The following is a 16,507-nucleotide window of genomic DNA, read 5'->3' on the forward strand; positions in this document are numbered from 1 at the left end:
AATTATATATATAGATTTAAATATTTGAATATAGATTAGATAATTATATATTTATATTTATATTTATTTATTTATTGATAAATATGAATATGGATATAAATATTAATGTGGTTCTTAAATATCTATATACATCCGGATTGATTCAATATCAAATAGGCGAAGGGATCGTATCCATACCACTTTAACGCGTACCACCTCACCGTTACACGAACGTCGCAGTCGCTGCACGTGCAACATGTTTTCCGCTCGTGCTAGCAGTATGAGAGGGCCCTAGGGATGGCCTTCACTTTCGTCTCCCCCCCTCCCAATATTCCGATCCAAGGGATATCCTCTCGCTTCTCTCTCTCTCTCTCCATGCTCTCTTTTTAGGGTTTGCCCGCTTCGTACTCTTCTCTGTTTCTAGGGTTTCGATCGGGCTCGTTCCTCCTCTGGGCGCCTCCAAAGATGAAGCTTACGGTGAAAACGTTGAAGGGGAGTCACTTCGATATCCGGGTTCAGCCCAGCGATACGGTGAAGTCGATCTCTTTTTCTTTCCGTTTTCTTTGTTTACCTCACCTCTCTTGCTTGAAAAGTCTTCTTGTATTCTCTGGTTGTATCATTGACGTCAGGGTTCTTGCGATGATTAGTCGAAGGCCACATTCTTCGGGAATTCTTTATTTGGGGGGTTTTGTTATTTTTGTTGGGGGTTTGCTCTGAGTTCTTGAGAGTATATTGATTCCCTCTTTCGCACATGTTTTTCTTGTTTATTTGGTTGGATTATTGACGGTAGGAAGTATTGCTGAAAGCCACATTCTTTACCTTCTCTAAAAAAAATCCAGTTTCATACGGCTTGCATCGAGTTGTTGCGAAATTGTGGGACTCGTGAAAGTAAACAAATTTTTAGGGCAAAAGAGGCACGTTTGTCAAGAGTCCATGGAATCCAATCATTTATTTTTCTTCTTTTTTCTTTTCTTTTCATGTTTTTCCTTTTTCTTTTTGGTTGTAGGATTTTGGGTTGGAAATTTGATGTCTTTATAGGGGTTTCGTAGGAGGTTGTTTCTCTCTGCTGAAGGTTTACATGTGTGTTTTGCGTTGATGATATAGAGGGACAGCAGAGTTGTGTTTAAGTTTCCGAGAATTTCTAGACGACTGAAGTGGATGCAAGAAGATTATTCAAATAAATAATTTTTTTGTAAGCTAACAGGGATTTGATGTTATTGCAAACCCATTGTTGATGGATCAGATTGATGCTGTGGTCACAATTGCGGATTCTTTGTTGACCGCTCTGGTTGAAATTCTTCCTGTTATCCCTGCGACATGGTTCCAAAACTCTCTATCCTCCCGAATCATCTCATGATCATCCCCATCAAACCTACCCCTATATAATTTCCCACCCCTTGGAAAAAAAACTTTTCTATTCCACATTGCATGCTTCTGTGTACCTTCTGATTCATCCACACCATTTAGCTCATGATCCAAGCCACTTGACATTACCATCCTTCCCATGGCCCCCACATGTTCTACCCATCCAGAATTTCCTTATTTACTTGCTAGCTTTTTTGCACCTCCTAATGCCCTCTCTTCATATTTCTTCTTACAACCTGCAGACTTCTATCAGTAATTGTAAATTCTTGCTGTCCTTTTCCTTTGATGAAAGCTTTGCAAATCTGGCTTTTCGTCTATTCCCTCTTCCAAAGCTATGTGAAAATCAACTTGCGAATTCACTGCAATGATTTCCTACATCAATGGTTCTGAAGCATCTAATTTCATAAATTCATTAAATTCTTTCACCTTGAATATCAGATACCTGTAGTAGGAGTGGATGTTGGAGCAGATCTGGGTATGGGAGCAAGCATGCAAAGCTCAATGAGAAATGAAGGGGTAATAAAATACCTTGATCCAAGATCTTAAAAAGCAGCTGTATTATGCAGATGGTCAAGGTATTGCATAGTACCTAAGCGACATGTGGCTGCTTAGATGGGTACCTATGTGATTCCCCTTTTGCCATCTGTGTACATAGAAAGGTAACCTAGACCCTGTGTGGGGCTTCCAGGAGGCCCCATATGCATATGTGGCTGCATAGATCACTTTTTAAAATAATGTTTAGCTCTTTTGACTTTACATTCAACTTTGGAAAATTCAATCATAACTTGATTGTCTATAAAAGCTATTATGGGACAACCAATATGTTTCGCTGCTCTCTGATTATAAGTAACTTGAATGCATTATCAGGATTTTGTAACAACTTGAAAATGCTCGTGACTGAACCTTCAAGCATTATGGGATAGTGAGATTCAGCTTTTCTTCAATCTATTATTTGTTGATAACATGAATTCAATTCACAATGTGCATATGTGAAATTCATTTTCAAGCAATTTATATAACCAAACAATGATTGTATCATATGATTTGCTTATCAGTTTCTTGAAGAATCTTTGGGCACACAACACAACTATCATCCACAAATTGCATTGGTGGGGACACTTGAGCATTGTTTGCTTGTCTCTTTAAGTACCTATCTTTTTTAAAAATCTCATGAATCCTTATTATATGGTAAGTGCTGTGTGTCTGTTTCTTCAGGACCACTGATGCACTGTCACTTGTAAAATGACAAGTATCAGCTAGAGTTTTCATAAATAGCAAAAATTATTGATTACTTGTCATATAATAAGTCGATTGGCATAAAACTTGGTAAAAATTATCAAAGGATAGTTATTACTTTCTGGCTAGTTTGTCGTGTATGCGCAACTTATCAATTTCCAAAGTAAATACTTGTTGTTATTGGATTCTTCTTGGAAATCTTATTTAAATCTGAACTGATATCCGGTTCATATCCATGTCCACATAGAATATAATGAAAATGATAACTAATATCTAATTTGTATAATATTTGTTTAGAACAAATAGGGATATGATTAATATCTGATGTGTACCGATTTGTGTTTAAAACAAATGCAGATACAAACTTTATTATTTGTTGGTATCTGTCTCCGTATTCACAAAATGGATATAACCAATATCTTTTCCACATTTGATAGGTTATCCAGCCCTAGTAAAACGTAAGGCAATTGCCTATGTAGATTGAAGTATATGTCAATTGACATGTGTCTGGATGTTGATCTGGTCATATGAAACCCATGAACAATGGAACTATGCCTAGATGCTAAGGAGGTTGTGATGTTGTTCCCATCAAAATAGTAAAACAAAATTGCTCTTTTACACAACCAAGCAATCGACCCAAGTTTGCTAATTTCTTTTCTGCGCTTCATCCATTTGTAAGCAAGTGAAGGCTTTAGCTATATTTTTGGTTCCAGTTTCCTTTAAGCCCTATTAGAAACTAATTTACTACTTGGTCAATGTTATTGACTTCAAATGCTGATGCAGAAATTTGGTAGCACATTCTTTTATTTTTCTTTTCTTTAGATTCTGGATAAAATCTCTTTTAGGATGCAAAGCAATCCAAGCCTCATCATTAATGAAACTAGAGCTGTTATTTCCACCTTGAGATATCCATGTTGATCATCAACCCATGCATCCCTTGGTTGGTGGCGACTTGGCACCATGCTCAGTGCTCCAAGGTCCTTATTATCTTTTGGTTGGTTGGAAGGATAGATGGTTAAATACTTGATTGTAAATGATGTATCCCCTCATCCTAAAAGTCATCGTGTGTGATTAGTCTCCTTTCTTTTTTATAGAAGAGCAGTATGAATCTTAATCTAAAAAGAGAAAAATAATCTCTAAATGGACTTGAATTTTTTGTTTTTTACTCTTGAAATATATACTTCTTGACTTAAAAAGAGAATTAGTTAATCAAATGCTTTAATAAATGAAGCATCTATGCAAGACAAAGATGGTCCCTAGGCGCTTGGATGGTCATCCTGCCTAAAGGCCTAGAACCTCTAGGTTCCTGGGCAGTTGGGTTGTCATAGCATCTAGGCAGCTACCTATTACGACAATAGCCTTTTTAAACGCACTTCTTTTCCACTCTTTCCAAGTTAACACTATATTGTTTGAGGGGAGACAACCCTATTTACTTGGGTGGTTGGCCTTTAGATCAATGGCCACTTAAAACAACTGAAGTTCGTGAAGGTAGTTTTTTTTTTTTTTTTATAGTGGAATCTGATGTTTTCCTTCTTGGTTAGTTGTATTTTACCGAGAACTCCCTACCCCATACATGAAAGGGGAAAAAAGCTTTAAGTATCCTATTCTCACCTGCTTGAATCACATTTTTATACCTTGCTTTTCAAAAATGACTCATCATTTTCAAAAAGAGATTTCTAAGTTGAATTTTAAAGTTTGACTTTGATTCTTTAAATTTTTAAAATGTAGTTGTTGTTTCATATGAAAGGATTTGCACATACCTTAAAGGTTGTTAATAATACATAAGATCTTGCATTGAAGCTTTCTTATTTTTCACTGGTTGGCAATAGTATATGTCTATCTTCATTGAGGAAGACTAAAGTCGAAGTTCCAAGACTTGTAAAAGCAAAATTCTTGATTTGAACTTGCTTTGAAACAATGAAACCTATGCAGACCCTGTAATTGCATTTGAATGAACTATGAAAAATTCATAATAGTGTTTTTTCATCCTAAGGATAGAATTTTCTAACGCATAGAACTGAGATTCCTCATGAGTCATGATATCCTAGTTTTCCAATGCTGTGCTTTGCTTTGATATAGCCAGTGTTGCATGGACACAGATATGAGAATTGGATTGGATGCATATCCAAGTGTTTGACTCGACAAGAGGGAAAAGGGGAGACATGGGGATATGTAGGATAAACTATAATTTTAATCCAGAAATATATATTTTTACCTTTAAATATTGTTTGTTTGTACATTAAAAGAAAACATTAATCAACATACAGGTTTCTCATTCAAACTTTTCAAATAACTTAAGAATACAAGAAAAACAATATTTTACAAAATTATTTCAATACTTAAATTTTTGATCGATCTCAAGGAGAACAAATACTCACTTCTAATTAGAGGGTCAAACTTGTATTCGGAATGGTTCAACTCCACAAATCTTTAAAAGCGGCGATCAAAAGAAATTCATAAGTGTTCAAGTGTTTAATATGTACCCGTCTCAGATACATATACAACATGGATTTTTGTAGCTGGATCCATTGCCCAGGTAATGCAGCATGTAGCTAAATAAGATTTTTCAGGCACCTTGAATAGTTCATGTAGCATAGGTGGTGAAGGATAACCCATCCCAAAAAGTACTGAGTTGAACTTTGTAGGCCAATCGTTACACAGCTAATAACCTCTTAGACCCATTTATTTTCCTGACTATTACTAATGATAGGTCATTTTCTAGCGCATTTAACAAATGGCTGAACAATGTGGTTATGTTGACGATGTTAATTTTTATTTGCTATCACAATGTGGTTATGTTGGCGCTGTTAAATTTTATTTACTATCTGTGTTACTTACTGAAAGTTTTTAGCTAATTGTTTTTATCCATGTATAGATAATGGCTGTGAAAAAGATTATTGAGGACGTACAGGGAAAAGATAACTATCCATGGGGGCAGCAATTGTTGATTCACAATGGGAAGGTCTTGAAAGATGAAAGTACATTGGAAGAGAACAAAGTTAGTGAAGATGGATTTCTTGTTGTCATGCTTTCTAAGGTATTTGAATTTTCATTTATGTATGTAGAAAATCCATGATATTTCTGCAATTACTTATCATTAAATTCTTTTCCTTTGTATTTTAAGTTATTAACATGGAAAACTATGTTAAAGGTGCATACCGGTATTGCAGTGATTAGCGAAACAAACATTGACTTGGTGTTTTGCTTACAGCAAATGAATGGAATCATACTCTAGAATGTTACTCTTTTATGATCTTTTAGTCAATCACCAGGAGGATCATTTACAGTTTCAGTCAAGCAACATGCTAATTCAAAACCTACAAAATTATGCTAATGTGCAAAAGGGCTACAACCAGTGGCGACACCTTGCCTCCATGTTGGAGGAGGTTATGGGTTTAAATTTTAATGGTGTTTATTGTCATGTAGTTGACCCACATGATTCTACTAGTAATCTATATGCGTACTGACAATGTGTCTGCATCTTTTATCTCCTTACTCTTCATCAAATGTTTTAGTACCTGTATAGTTCCTGCCGGTTATTTTCCATCATTTCACAAAATGAATGCAAGTAATTATTTGATATAATATTTATCCTCCACAGTGCTTCACGTACCTTTTCTTCCTTATTTGTTGTGAAGGAATACATTAGTAAATGCATCAAACTGTTATTTTTATTATCTGTGCACAAATTGTTCAGTGCTCTAATTATGAACACACTACAACAATTGGATCAAAGCCATCCTTTTTAAGGTTGTAAATTTCTATGCTTGTAGATTAGAGGGCAAAAGGAGAATCATTAGCTGATATCATGAAGATGATGGATACTTTTTATTGGCATGATTGTATTGAAGGGGGTACAGGCATATGGCTTGATGAGTTTATTGGTCCATTTTCATATTCAAAAACCTATTAAACTGCAATCTGATAAGAAAATATTTAAAATTTCATCTTTCCATTTTGACAAAATACATCCCAAAACTTACTTTTTTGCATGGTATTAGAAAAGTAGCTTAGGAGGAACACTAATAGTTCATTTGTATTTACACTAAAATGTTAAAATTTTCAAAAGGTCAAACTTAGTAGGTCCTGAACCATGAAGCCTTTTTCTTTCATAGGAAGAACAGAACTTTACTACCTATTATTTGATATATAGACAAAGGTTAATAAAACCAAGGAGGGAAGTTAATGCTTGACCTAACTTAGAATCGTATTTTGGCCCTGACAAGGAAAAAGCACAAGTTTTGCTTGCAATGTGGAACTATAATGAGAAAAATAATTGCAAAAAGAAAGAAATTGAAAAACCAAGATAGATATTTATGTTATGATTTTTTTTTTCAAGCATACCTTTGATTTTGTTGCTCTGTGTTTGAATTGACTCCTGTCAAAGTTGGTATTTGAGAGGGAGTGCCATGATCTCTAAGAGGTTCACTTGTTCTAAAATGTAGTTGTCATAATGTTTTTTCTAATTGAGCTTAGATATTTGAAGGGCGAGTTTTTAATATATCAATCTTAGTGCCTGTAGCATTGACTCAGGTTCGCCAGCAATGGAACCTAAATAGATTAGCTTATTTTATATCTGAAATTTTGCAGTTCCATTAAAAATGTAAGGGCCGTAGGGGTTGGTTGGGGCTCCATCGGGAAAATTCATTCTAGGACCAGTGAGAAATCTAGGAATATTAACTACAGAAAAGAAAAGAAATCTATATGTATTTTACTGCCAATTCCCTTGTTCCAGAATTTACTGGATTTTGCCCATTTTGCTTTTCTAAAGTTCTAATAATATTAAAAGTTGAAAAAAAATGCATCTTGTTTTTCTCAATCCTCATAAAATTGAGCCCCTCTTGTTATGTGGGCTTTCTCAATCTGTGACTATGCTTGGATATGCCATCTCCGTGGGTTTGAACTGCTGTCCTCAACCACTTCAACTTCTAGATTTCTTTTGTTGCACTTACAGTCCCATACTATGCTCCTGCTATAACCAACCCTACCTTATCATTCTTGTCTCATTTCCAGCCATTCTGTGTCTGCAACTTGTATTTTTCATGATGTAGATTTATATTATGCAGGCATACTCGTTGGGTTGCTAAAGCATGCATGATACACCTTGAGATGACTTCTCAGTTTGACAGTCCTAACATTTATGACATATTTTTTCACCTCTCAAGGACGTGATTATTTTGACTTCTTCGTGTACTGTAAGTGTTTGAGGGCATAGATGCTTAGGGTTCTTATGGATATTATGGTAGAAACCTTCATAACTCTACTTGACTAGAAAATTAAAAGAAGATAATTAGCCTTAAAAGAATTGAATTCATTTAAAATAACATTAACAAGAATGCTGGGAATTATCTGGTGTGCTTGACACTAGGAGACCTTATGGGAATCCATCAGTTGGGTTCTTCACTCTTTGTGAAATAGGTGTTCTTGAGGCCAAACAAATCTTCACAATTTTTTTCGCAATTCTTGCCTATATAAACATTGTAGTATTATTAGTTTCTGTACGATGCACTTCATCATACTAAAACCTCCTTACACAAATTGCGAAATATCTTCCACTTAATAGTTTATGCCAGCCTTGTGTTTAGTTCCTTATACATGTGTAGTATTGCTCATGAAAGATTTATAAATGACAGACCCTTCTTTGTTTCCCTCCAATATGGCATTGCTATCTTCTGTCATTTTTGTTGTAAGCCTTTATTATGTGCTTTTTCCTTCAATTTTATTCACTTGTTGCATTGGCATCACTTCAGAGCAAAACTTCAGGTGCACCAGGAGCCTCATCTACTGCTCAGGTAGTATCCATCCCATCGTCATTGTGCTCCCTTGATTGTAAATTACTATGCTGCAGTTTTTCATTAGTGTTACTGATTCAAATATCTGTTTAAACAGCCTTCAGCTCCAGCTCCGGCTCCGGCTCCGGCTCCGGCTCCGGCTCCGGCTCCGGCTCCGGTTCCGGCTCCAGCTCCGGCTCCGGCTCCGGCTCCGGCTCCGGCTCCTCGTCCTGCTTCTAGCAACCCTCCTGCACAAGCTCCGTGAGTTGTTATTTAGCATATGTGCTGTTGCTGCATCTTGTCTTATCATTCTTTAGTATTTTCAATATTGCTCATGCCAAAGAATTCACAAAGCTGGCACCAATTATCGGGGATGGGGCTTATTGATGTTTATCAATGTTTTTCATGTCTCTGCTTCTTTTACAGGGCCTCAACCAACCTTGCAAGTGGCACTGAAAGAGCAACAATGGAGTAGGCCTTCTCTTCTTTGTTAATAATCATTTAATTATTGTGGTTTTTTATGATTTTCTCCTCTTGAAAAATAAGACAATTATGCAAAAGATTGCTAGTGATAACCGCAAAAAAATATAGGCATTTGGTTTTTGTGTTTGTGCTTTATTCAGTTCTTCCTTTCCTGTACTTTATATCTAGCTACTAAATTTTCATCTGGAGATTATGCTTGTGGTTGTAACGAAGAGGATATATTGCTATATCAATTTATTTGGTGATCAGCTGCACTTGCATGAGTCATGGACTTCACTTTATTTATTTGTTGAGGATGTTGGACTTGAGCTCCATTTCCTAGTATCTACTATTCTATGACTTTCCATTGAGTAGTTATTTCTCATTTCATTTTTTAGGCTTCATGTTCTACTTATGGACCTTCTAATACATCAAAATCGTTGCGCCTAGTGTTGCATGTGTTGCACGTTCGTCTTATATAGTGAAAACTATACATGTTGCTTTTGTCAAAACTTAAGAGGGCTCAAACATCCAAGGAGAACTAAGCAAGGTTTGCAATCTCGATACTGGGTACCAATATACAAATTGGTATGGTATAGTATGCATCCCGTGCCGAAACATCCATCGAGCCTTTTTTCTCACTTTTTATCTGGGTACCTCGATATGGGTCGATATGCTTCGATATGTGTCAGTACGCCTTAGCATGGGGCAGTATAGGACAGTACAGGGCCTATATCGATCCGAACATGAGTTTCATACTGGTTCCCACTTGATATGGTATGGTACATTCCGTACCTACAGTTCGGGCCGGTATGGTAGTCTATGCTCCTAAGTTTAGAAGTAGTTAAGTTAAAGTAGCAATTACAATTTCTTTATTAATAAAAGAAAATAAGAAATATGATTTCTTGCATTTCTCGAATTTTAAGTGTTTTAGCAATTCAAATTTGAGTTTATATGATACATTCTTGGCTGTCTAGGGAGACAAAGGAGAGGTTATGGTGGGATGAAAGAAAATTTTCTGTTAGTTGAAATTATACTTTTAAAAAAGTGCTACCATTTGCATGCTTTTGAAGATTTTTAATTTTTAAAGTGAATTAAGGCACCTTGGTTTTCAAGAACATGTAAAATCACATAACTATTGGATGCCATGATTTAAATATTGACTGATTTAAAAGAGCAACTTATGGTGAAAACTCATTTTTCATTATTGTTATGTCATTTCTATTAGCACCTTGTCAGTTTTTGCCTCAAAAACATCCACTAATTGTTTTCTCTATAATATTACTCCACGAGAATATGCAATAATATCTTCTTCAATTATAACATTTATGATAGTTATTTTTCCTCTTTTTGGGTGGGCCTTTATGATAACAGTCGATGCGTGGATTATTAGATGCTGGTTCGAGTTTTAGTCGTATAAATCCTAGAGTTTGTGCTTCTTTATTGCAGGCCTGCTGATGCTTATGGTCAAGCTGCATCCAGCTTAGTTTCAGGGAGTGATATTGAGCCAGTGGTTCAGCAGTTGATGGATATGGGTGGTGGGAGCTGGGACAAAAATACTGTTCTGCGTGCACTTCGTGCTGCTTACAACAACCCAGAGCGTGCTGTGGAATATTTATATTCTGTGTGTAATAAAACATCTTTTAGTACTTCTGGATGTGATTAGGGAACAATTGTAGGATGATATAGATGATATTTTGTATCGCTTATCTCAGGGTATTCCTGCTACAGCAGAAGTTGCTGTTCCAGTTGGTAACATTTCTTCAGCTCAAGCATCTGGTCAGGGGGCAAACACGACTGAGACAACTACAGCTCAGGCCTCACCACTATCTGGAGTACCAAATTCTGCACCTTTAGATATGTTTCCACAGGTTAATTTTTTGTGCTATCATGTTTCCCTTGCCCTTCTCAAGCACTTAAACTTTTAGCTAAATGAATTTATATATAATAGGGAACTCCAAGTCTTGGTGCAGTTGCTGGGGATGGATCTCTGGATTTCCTCAGACATAATCGACAGGTATGCCATTCAAATCCCACATTATATCTTAATTATATTCTTGCTAAAAAACACAATCTATTTCATTGGTATTTGCTAGTCCATTTGTATACACAATTAGAATAGGTAATAGTGCAAGATAATATGATAAATCATTTTCTACACATACATACCTGCACAAGTATATGTATATGTATGAATTTGGCTCTTCCTGGCAGCAATCGTGTTGAAGAAACAGAAAAGCTAACATGTTTTGGTACTTATATGTGATCCAAAACTATAATTCATTTATGTGCTTTGCAAGGAATCTATAGACAGCCTTTGACTTTTCAGTGGAATGGGCAGCTAAAGAGATGCATCATTATTTTTTGCCCAATACTCGTGCATTTGTGGTGATTTCTTTTATTCTCTTTCCAACATGACCTCAACTGTCTCTCGTTCCAAAGAAGTTTGTCAGTCATCTTCCACCATCCACTAGCGGTAGCAATTCTAAGCATTCAGAACCTTATTATATTTGGATACATGTATGTGACATTTGAGAATCACCCTTCTACTAGCTGTGGCTGAATTAGTCCTGGTTACATGATGATACCAAGCTTTTCAAGTTTGAAATCTAACTCTTAGTGATTCAAAAACAATGAATTTGAAATATAACTCACAGTGATGAAAAACAATTAATTTGAAATATAATTCTTAGTGATAAAAAAAAAAGAATCAACTGAATGCCAGTCCTGCGTTCACATTATTAGTTTTGACAATTCTCTGGGTACTATTGAAGGATATATGCCTCCAGGATCTCCCCCCTCCCCCCCGGCCCTCTTTTTTTTTTTTTTGAATATGGACTGTATGCATCGCCAGCCCAGATATGCTTTTTTTTCAATATCTTGAAGATGTTATCAACGTGTGTGCATGTACCTATTTTTAGCTGGTTCGATTCTTTTCACCAACCAAGGGAGAGTTTGGATGCTGGGCTACCCTATCTGTATGATATCATGTACCAGAGTTGGACTATATATGACTTGAGGTCCTCAGTTTCTTTTTGGATGGGAGGTAGAGGGAATAGTTGGAGAGATCAAGGGCAGCATAGAGGATAATGGAAATCCCATAAGTGGAATTTGATATCATGTACCTAATATACACAATAAAGATGCAAGTACCCTTTCAACATACATTCAAGGACATCTTGTATCCATAATACATGGATACCCATGGACAAGGTAGCCATATATATGAGCATCTCCTAAAGGTTGAGAACATTATTTGATGCCACTCTCTGAGTTGACGCATATCTTTTAAAATGTTTACTTAATCTTTTTACTTTGTTCAGAAAGGTGAATCCAATACGTTGTCATCCATCCATAGTAGTTGATTTATTTTGTATTAACTGTTGAATACTGAGCTGCATACAATCATATTTTTCCCTAATCTGCTAGTTCCAAGGATTGCGTGCAATGGTTCAAGCAAATCCACAAATATTACAGGTTAGTATTTTCTCTCTCTGTTGATGTATTAACCTGCATTTTCCAGTTTCAGAAGCAGTACATTGAAGTGTTGTTCTTGCTGTAGCCTATGCTTCAAGAACTCAGCAAGCAGAACCCTCAACTTCTAAGGCTAATCCAAGAGCATCATGCTGAGTTTCTCCAGTTAATAAATGAGCCTGTTGAAGATCTTGAGGGGTAAATTTTCCTCATCCATCATTTGTAGGGTTGTTTGGAAATTCAGTGGTTCGTTGTATTTATATTTTTGAAAATCAAGTTGTGTTTGATCGTTATAAGAGTAATGGCTTGACCTAAGTTCAAAAAAATTCAATGTTTACTGTTCGCGGTCAGCTTAATTGCACAAGTTTTGTTTTGTGTATTCCTATTTTTTTTTTCTTCTTGTGTGTGCGTGTGAGAGAGGAGGGGGGGGGGGGGGGGGGAGGTGTGGTAAAAATTCATCATATTTAATTTACATGGACAAGAGAGGTGTGTTAAAAATTCATCATATTTAATGGTAAAGATTCATCATATTTGATTTCCATGGCCATGAGAGGTGTGGTAAAAATTCATCATATTGAATTTCCATGGCCAACTTCTTTGTTAATATCTTATACAAATTTAAATTCAAAAAAGGCATACCTTACTCATTTCTTATGTCCATGTTCCATTATGTTTTCTTAATTTAGAGGACATGTCCAAAGACCTACATGACTTCCAGATATATTAGAAATTAGTGGAGGCTTTACATGAATCCCTTTGACCTTTCTCCATCTAAGAGTGGATAACTTCACCCTTGCTTTTTCTTTACTGATATTTTTTTTTTCTTTGATAATTAATCTATGTCGATCAAGATTTTGCCTGAAATATTAATAATCTTATTTCATAACATACACTTTTGCTGTGTATGGCTTGTGAATGTAACTGGTTTTTGCTTCTTTCATGTTTCTTGTGCTGTTGTCTTGTAAAAAAGATAAACTAGGTAACCAAGTTTTGGATATATTCTTGTCCTCATGCAATTAAATTGTAGTGCTATCTGGTCATTTCCTTTCTTCCTTGGGATTCATCATATTTGAAAATATCTGCAATACATGATGATTGTAATTTTTCCAGGGATCTGTTCGATCAGCCTGAGCAGGAGATGCCCCATACCGTCAGCGTTACGCCTGCTGAGCAAGAGGCAATTGCACGAGTATGTCTCTCTGTATCTTCTAATGTACCGGACTCTCATTTTGATATTATATTCTGAGTTTAATATGCTGAAATTCTTATAGATTGAAGCCATGGGGTTCGATCGGGCACGTGTCATAGAAGCATTCTTAGCTTGTGACAGGAATGAGGAGTTGGCTGTAAATTATTTGCTAGAACATGCAGGCGATGAAGAGTAAAGGTATCTCCTAGAGCATCACATTGCCGTTTTCATCCTATGATCATTTTGCTTCATGTGACCAACCAAGTTCCTGCTGTGCATGACCAGTGTACCCCTATAGCAGAGCATTCTCCTTTAAGTATAGTAGGACCACGAGAACTTCAATATAACTTCACATGTATAAAGAAACAAAGAACGAAGCAAGTGTCTAGGTTATATGTTTATTTATTTTTTTTAAGAACTAGCAAATCAATTCCTAAAATGACATGCAGAAGGTATTCTTCTCTAGAACTCATGGGACTGGGTTCTCTTTGTGGTTTGTCACTGATAGTGAGCTGGATTGATCTGAAGGACCTCAAGTTACACTTCTAAGATAGTCATCTGAGCAGAATAACTAGGTTTAAACCAAGATTGGAAAACTTTGTCTGGTCTTGGCCGAATCAAATGGATTTTGGTTTTGCTAATTTTGGCGGTCTTGGTGGTTTTTTTCCCAATTTCAGCAGTTTCAGTTCAAAATTATTCAAAGGCTTAAAATACCATAGAAATAGATGAAAAAAATAGAGAAAAATAAGTCAAGAAAATAAATTAAAATACCATGGAAATTATATTTATATTGTTTTGGCATGAGCCTCCTCTCCTCTTTTTATTATTATTATTATTATTTTTAAGGATCATCGTTTGAGTGTAACATGGATGGCAATGTAGAGTCTACATTCAACACCTATAAGAACTGAGTTTTATGCAGTCGAGCAGTAAGCTATTAAAAAAAATTACTTTTCTTTTAATCTTTCGAGAACATAATTTACTAATGCTTTTAAATCTGTAACAAAGCTTGGAATTTAAAGTTTAGTATAGAGAAAATTCTTTTTGGTGTTTAAACCAAGTAATGGTAAAGAAATTATTATAAATTGCATGTACAATGATTTGACAACCTAAGCCAACCTTGGCTGAAACTCACCATAAGCCAATGGTTTGGATTGCTCCTGGCAGTGCCTAGAACTTGGTGTGGGTGCAAGTGTTTGAGCATCCTCAACTGTGTTAGACATGGCAACCTCCAAATATCTAGGCATGCGGACATGGCATATGTGTATGTATCATGTAGATGCATTTATTATGTGTTGTTTATTGAAGATATTTTGAGATACTTTTTTTGGTAACAATAGTTTGAGATACTTGAAAGCAAGGTTTTGAGTACCATGGATAGGACTGCCTCGGTTTTTCCATGGAACGGATGCCCCACATCCAGACACCTGGGATGGTGGATGTCTTATCCCATCCCAATCTATTTCCTGATTTTGTACGGTGCCCCATCTTGACACTCAGGATGGTGGGATGCCCAAAGTGCTACTAGTGTTTAAAACCTTGATTAAAATGATAAAATGTCCTAATAAAACTTGAGGGCTCTTCATTAGAAGTGCCTGGCATTTAAAACCAGGGGTTCCCCATCATAACACCCCATAAAAAGTGCCAAATGTCACATTTTTTTGTTGACATCAGTAGGGCACTGCAAAGTGGAGGATCTGTTTCTTGTCGTGCCGTGCCCTGTTGTGTCTAGAAATGTTGATACTTTCAGACAATTTAAACATGGAGGGTCTGGGTAACATAGCCTCTGGCCGAGACCAAAATATTCCGTTGTTGGACATTCTGATGGAACTCAGAACTGTGATTTAGACCCATTTTCACGGATAATGCTTTGTCTATGTTAAGACACTTCAACATATTGTGAAGGCTGGCCAAAGTTGAATGTTACCAATATTCTTCTCATGAAAGATTTTGTGCCATTGATGAATAACAGATGGTTTGCATCAGGCTAGCATGAAGACCATCAATGGATTTGAACCATATTCCTGGAAGATTGGCATAACTTTCTTGCGCTGCCTTGAAGATGGGTCATCATGCATTTCTGATGATGGCAATGGAGTCTTGAGTTGTTTCCATGGGCCAACTATCCATCTCGTGAACGCTCAATGATTAAATGATAGAGGATGCGACAGATGATTTTTAGACATTGCTTTTAAATAACTTCTATATTATATCTCATAACTTCCATAATTGCAGCTTCTTTCATCTAATTGTCCGCCATTTTTCTCAGGTGATTTGATTTTGTCTTCTGTATTTGGTATGTAGCAGGGGGGGGCGTATAGATTGAGATATCTGGAAAGATTTCTGTGGATTGTCTTTAATTGATACTAATTTATTATAGTTTTTTTTTCCTTTTCTGTTTTTTTCTCCTTTCCTGGTATAGTAGTAAAAGAGTTTGTTTATGTGCCTACAATGCTTGTAAGCTTGGGTATTGCACATGTAAGTTAGAAATTCTTTGGATAGTCGTGAACTAGAGGAAGGAAACAGATCTACATAGAAAATCAGTGAAACAAGGGCTGCAGAGATACGGGGAGTATTGGGATGATTTGATGACTCTTGGGTCCTTGAATGAGGAGCTTTGTGGGAGAGATGGGATGGAAGTTTGTCAGTGAAGTGGTGGTTGCGTATTTAGTTTTGGTGCATTAGTTTGGCAGACATCAAGTATTAAAACGAATTGCCAATATGCACGTTTCAGTATAATAATCCAAATAAAGCCCGTCGTGACTGCATGATCAAATGCTTGGTGCCCATGATGCTGAAGATTTTCATAACGTGATTTGACAGGAAATTGAGTGATAGGGAAAAAAAAAAGGAAGCATGGTCAGTATTTATTCTGATGATACTGCCATATTTTAGCTGAAAATCATATTAAGAAACCATCACGGGACACAGGTCCTGGACCTGCCAGTTACTAGATGATTTCAATAACTTTGCTCGCTTCGTCATGATCTGCTGCCTGCTTACCGAGGGTTATAGATGAAGACTTCAATGT

General features: G+C 36.3%; 1 protein-coding gene across 2 annotated transcripts; it reads left to right on the plus strand.

Annotated features, from left to right (window-relative positions):
• The first annotated feature begins 287 nt into the window (after positions 1-287).
• Positions 288-15,872, plus strand: LOC105050755 (ubiquitin receptor RAD23b). 2 transcript variants are annotated; one of them, XM_010930892.4, is made up of 13 exons: positions 288-510; positions 5,456-5,617; positions 8,331-8,372; positions 8,470-8,612; positions 8,778-8,822; positions 10,263-10,437; positions 10,529-10,684; positions 10,765-10,830; positions 12,243-12,290; positions 12,376-12,485; positions 13,398-13,476; positions 13,559-13,674; positions 15,449-15,872. In XM_010930892.4, exons 1-12 carry the CDS (start codon positions 445-447, stop codon positions 13,670-13,672), a joined length of 1,206 nt encoding a protein of 401 aa, XP_010929194.1. In that variant the 5' UTR covers positions 288-444; the 3' UTR covers positions 13,673-13,674; positions 15,449-15,872. The 2 variants fall into 2 exon arrangements, with proteins under 2 accessions (XP_010929194.1, XP_010929193.1); XM_010930891.4 differs by having other exon boundaries at positions 289-510; positions 15,463-15,872.
• Positions 15,873-16,507: the final 635 nt, after the last annotated feature.

This window comes from Elaeis guineensis, chromosome 8, assembly GCF_000442705.2.
Source record: "Elaeis guineensis isolate ETL-2024a chromosome 8, EG11, whole genome shotgun sequence".
Taxonomy (NCBI): domain Eukaryota; kingdom Viridiplantae; phylum Streptophyta; class Magnoliopsida; order Arecales; family Arecaceae; genus Elaeis; species Elaeis guineensis.

Bases quoted from the DNA above. Each gene is read 5' to 3' on its own strand.
- LOC105050755 (XM_010930892.4), top strand. From the start codon at position 445: ATGAAGCTTACGGTGAAAACGTTGAAGGGGAGTCACTTCGATATCCGG. The intron at 8,613-8,777 runs GTGAGTTGTTAT...CTTCTTTTACAG, and splicing joins AACCCTCCTGCACAAGCTCC to GGCCTCAACCAACCTTGCAA. The intron at 13,477-13,558 runs GTATGTCTCTCT...AAATTCTTATAG, and splicing joins AGCAAGAGGCAATTGCACGA to ATTGAAGCCATGGGGTTCGA.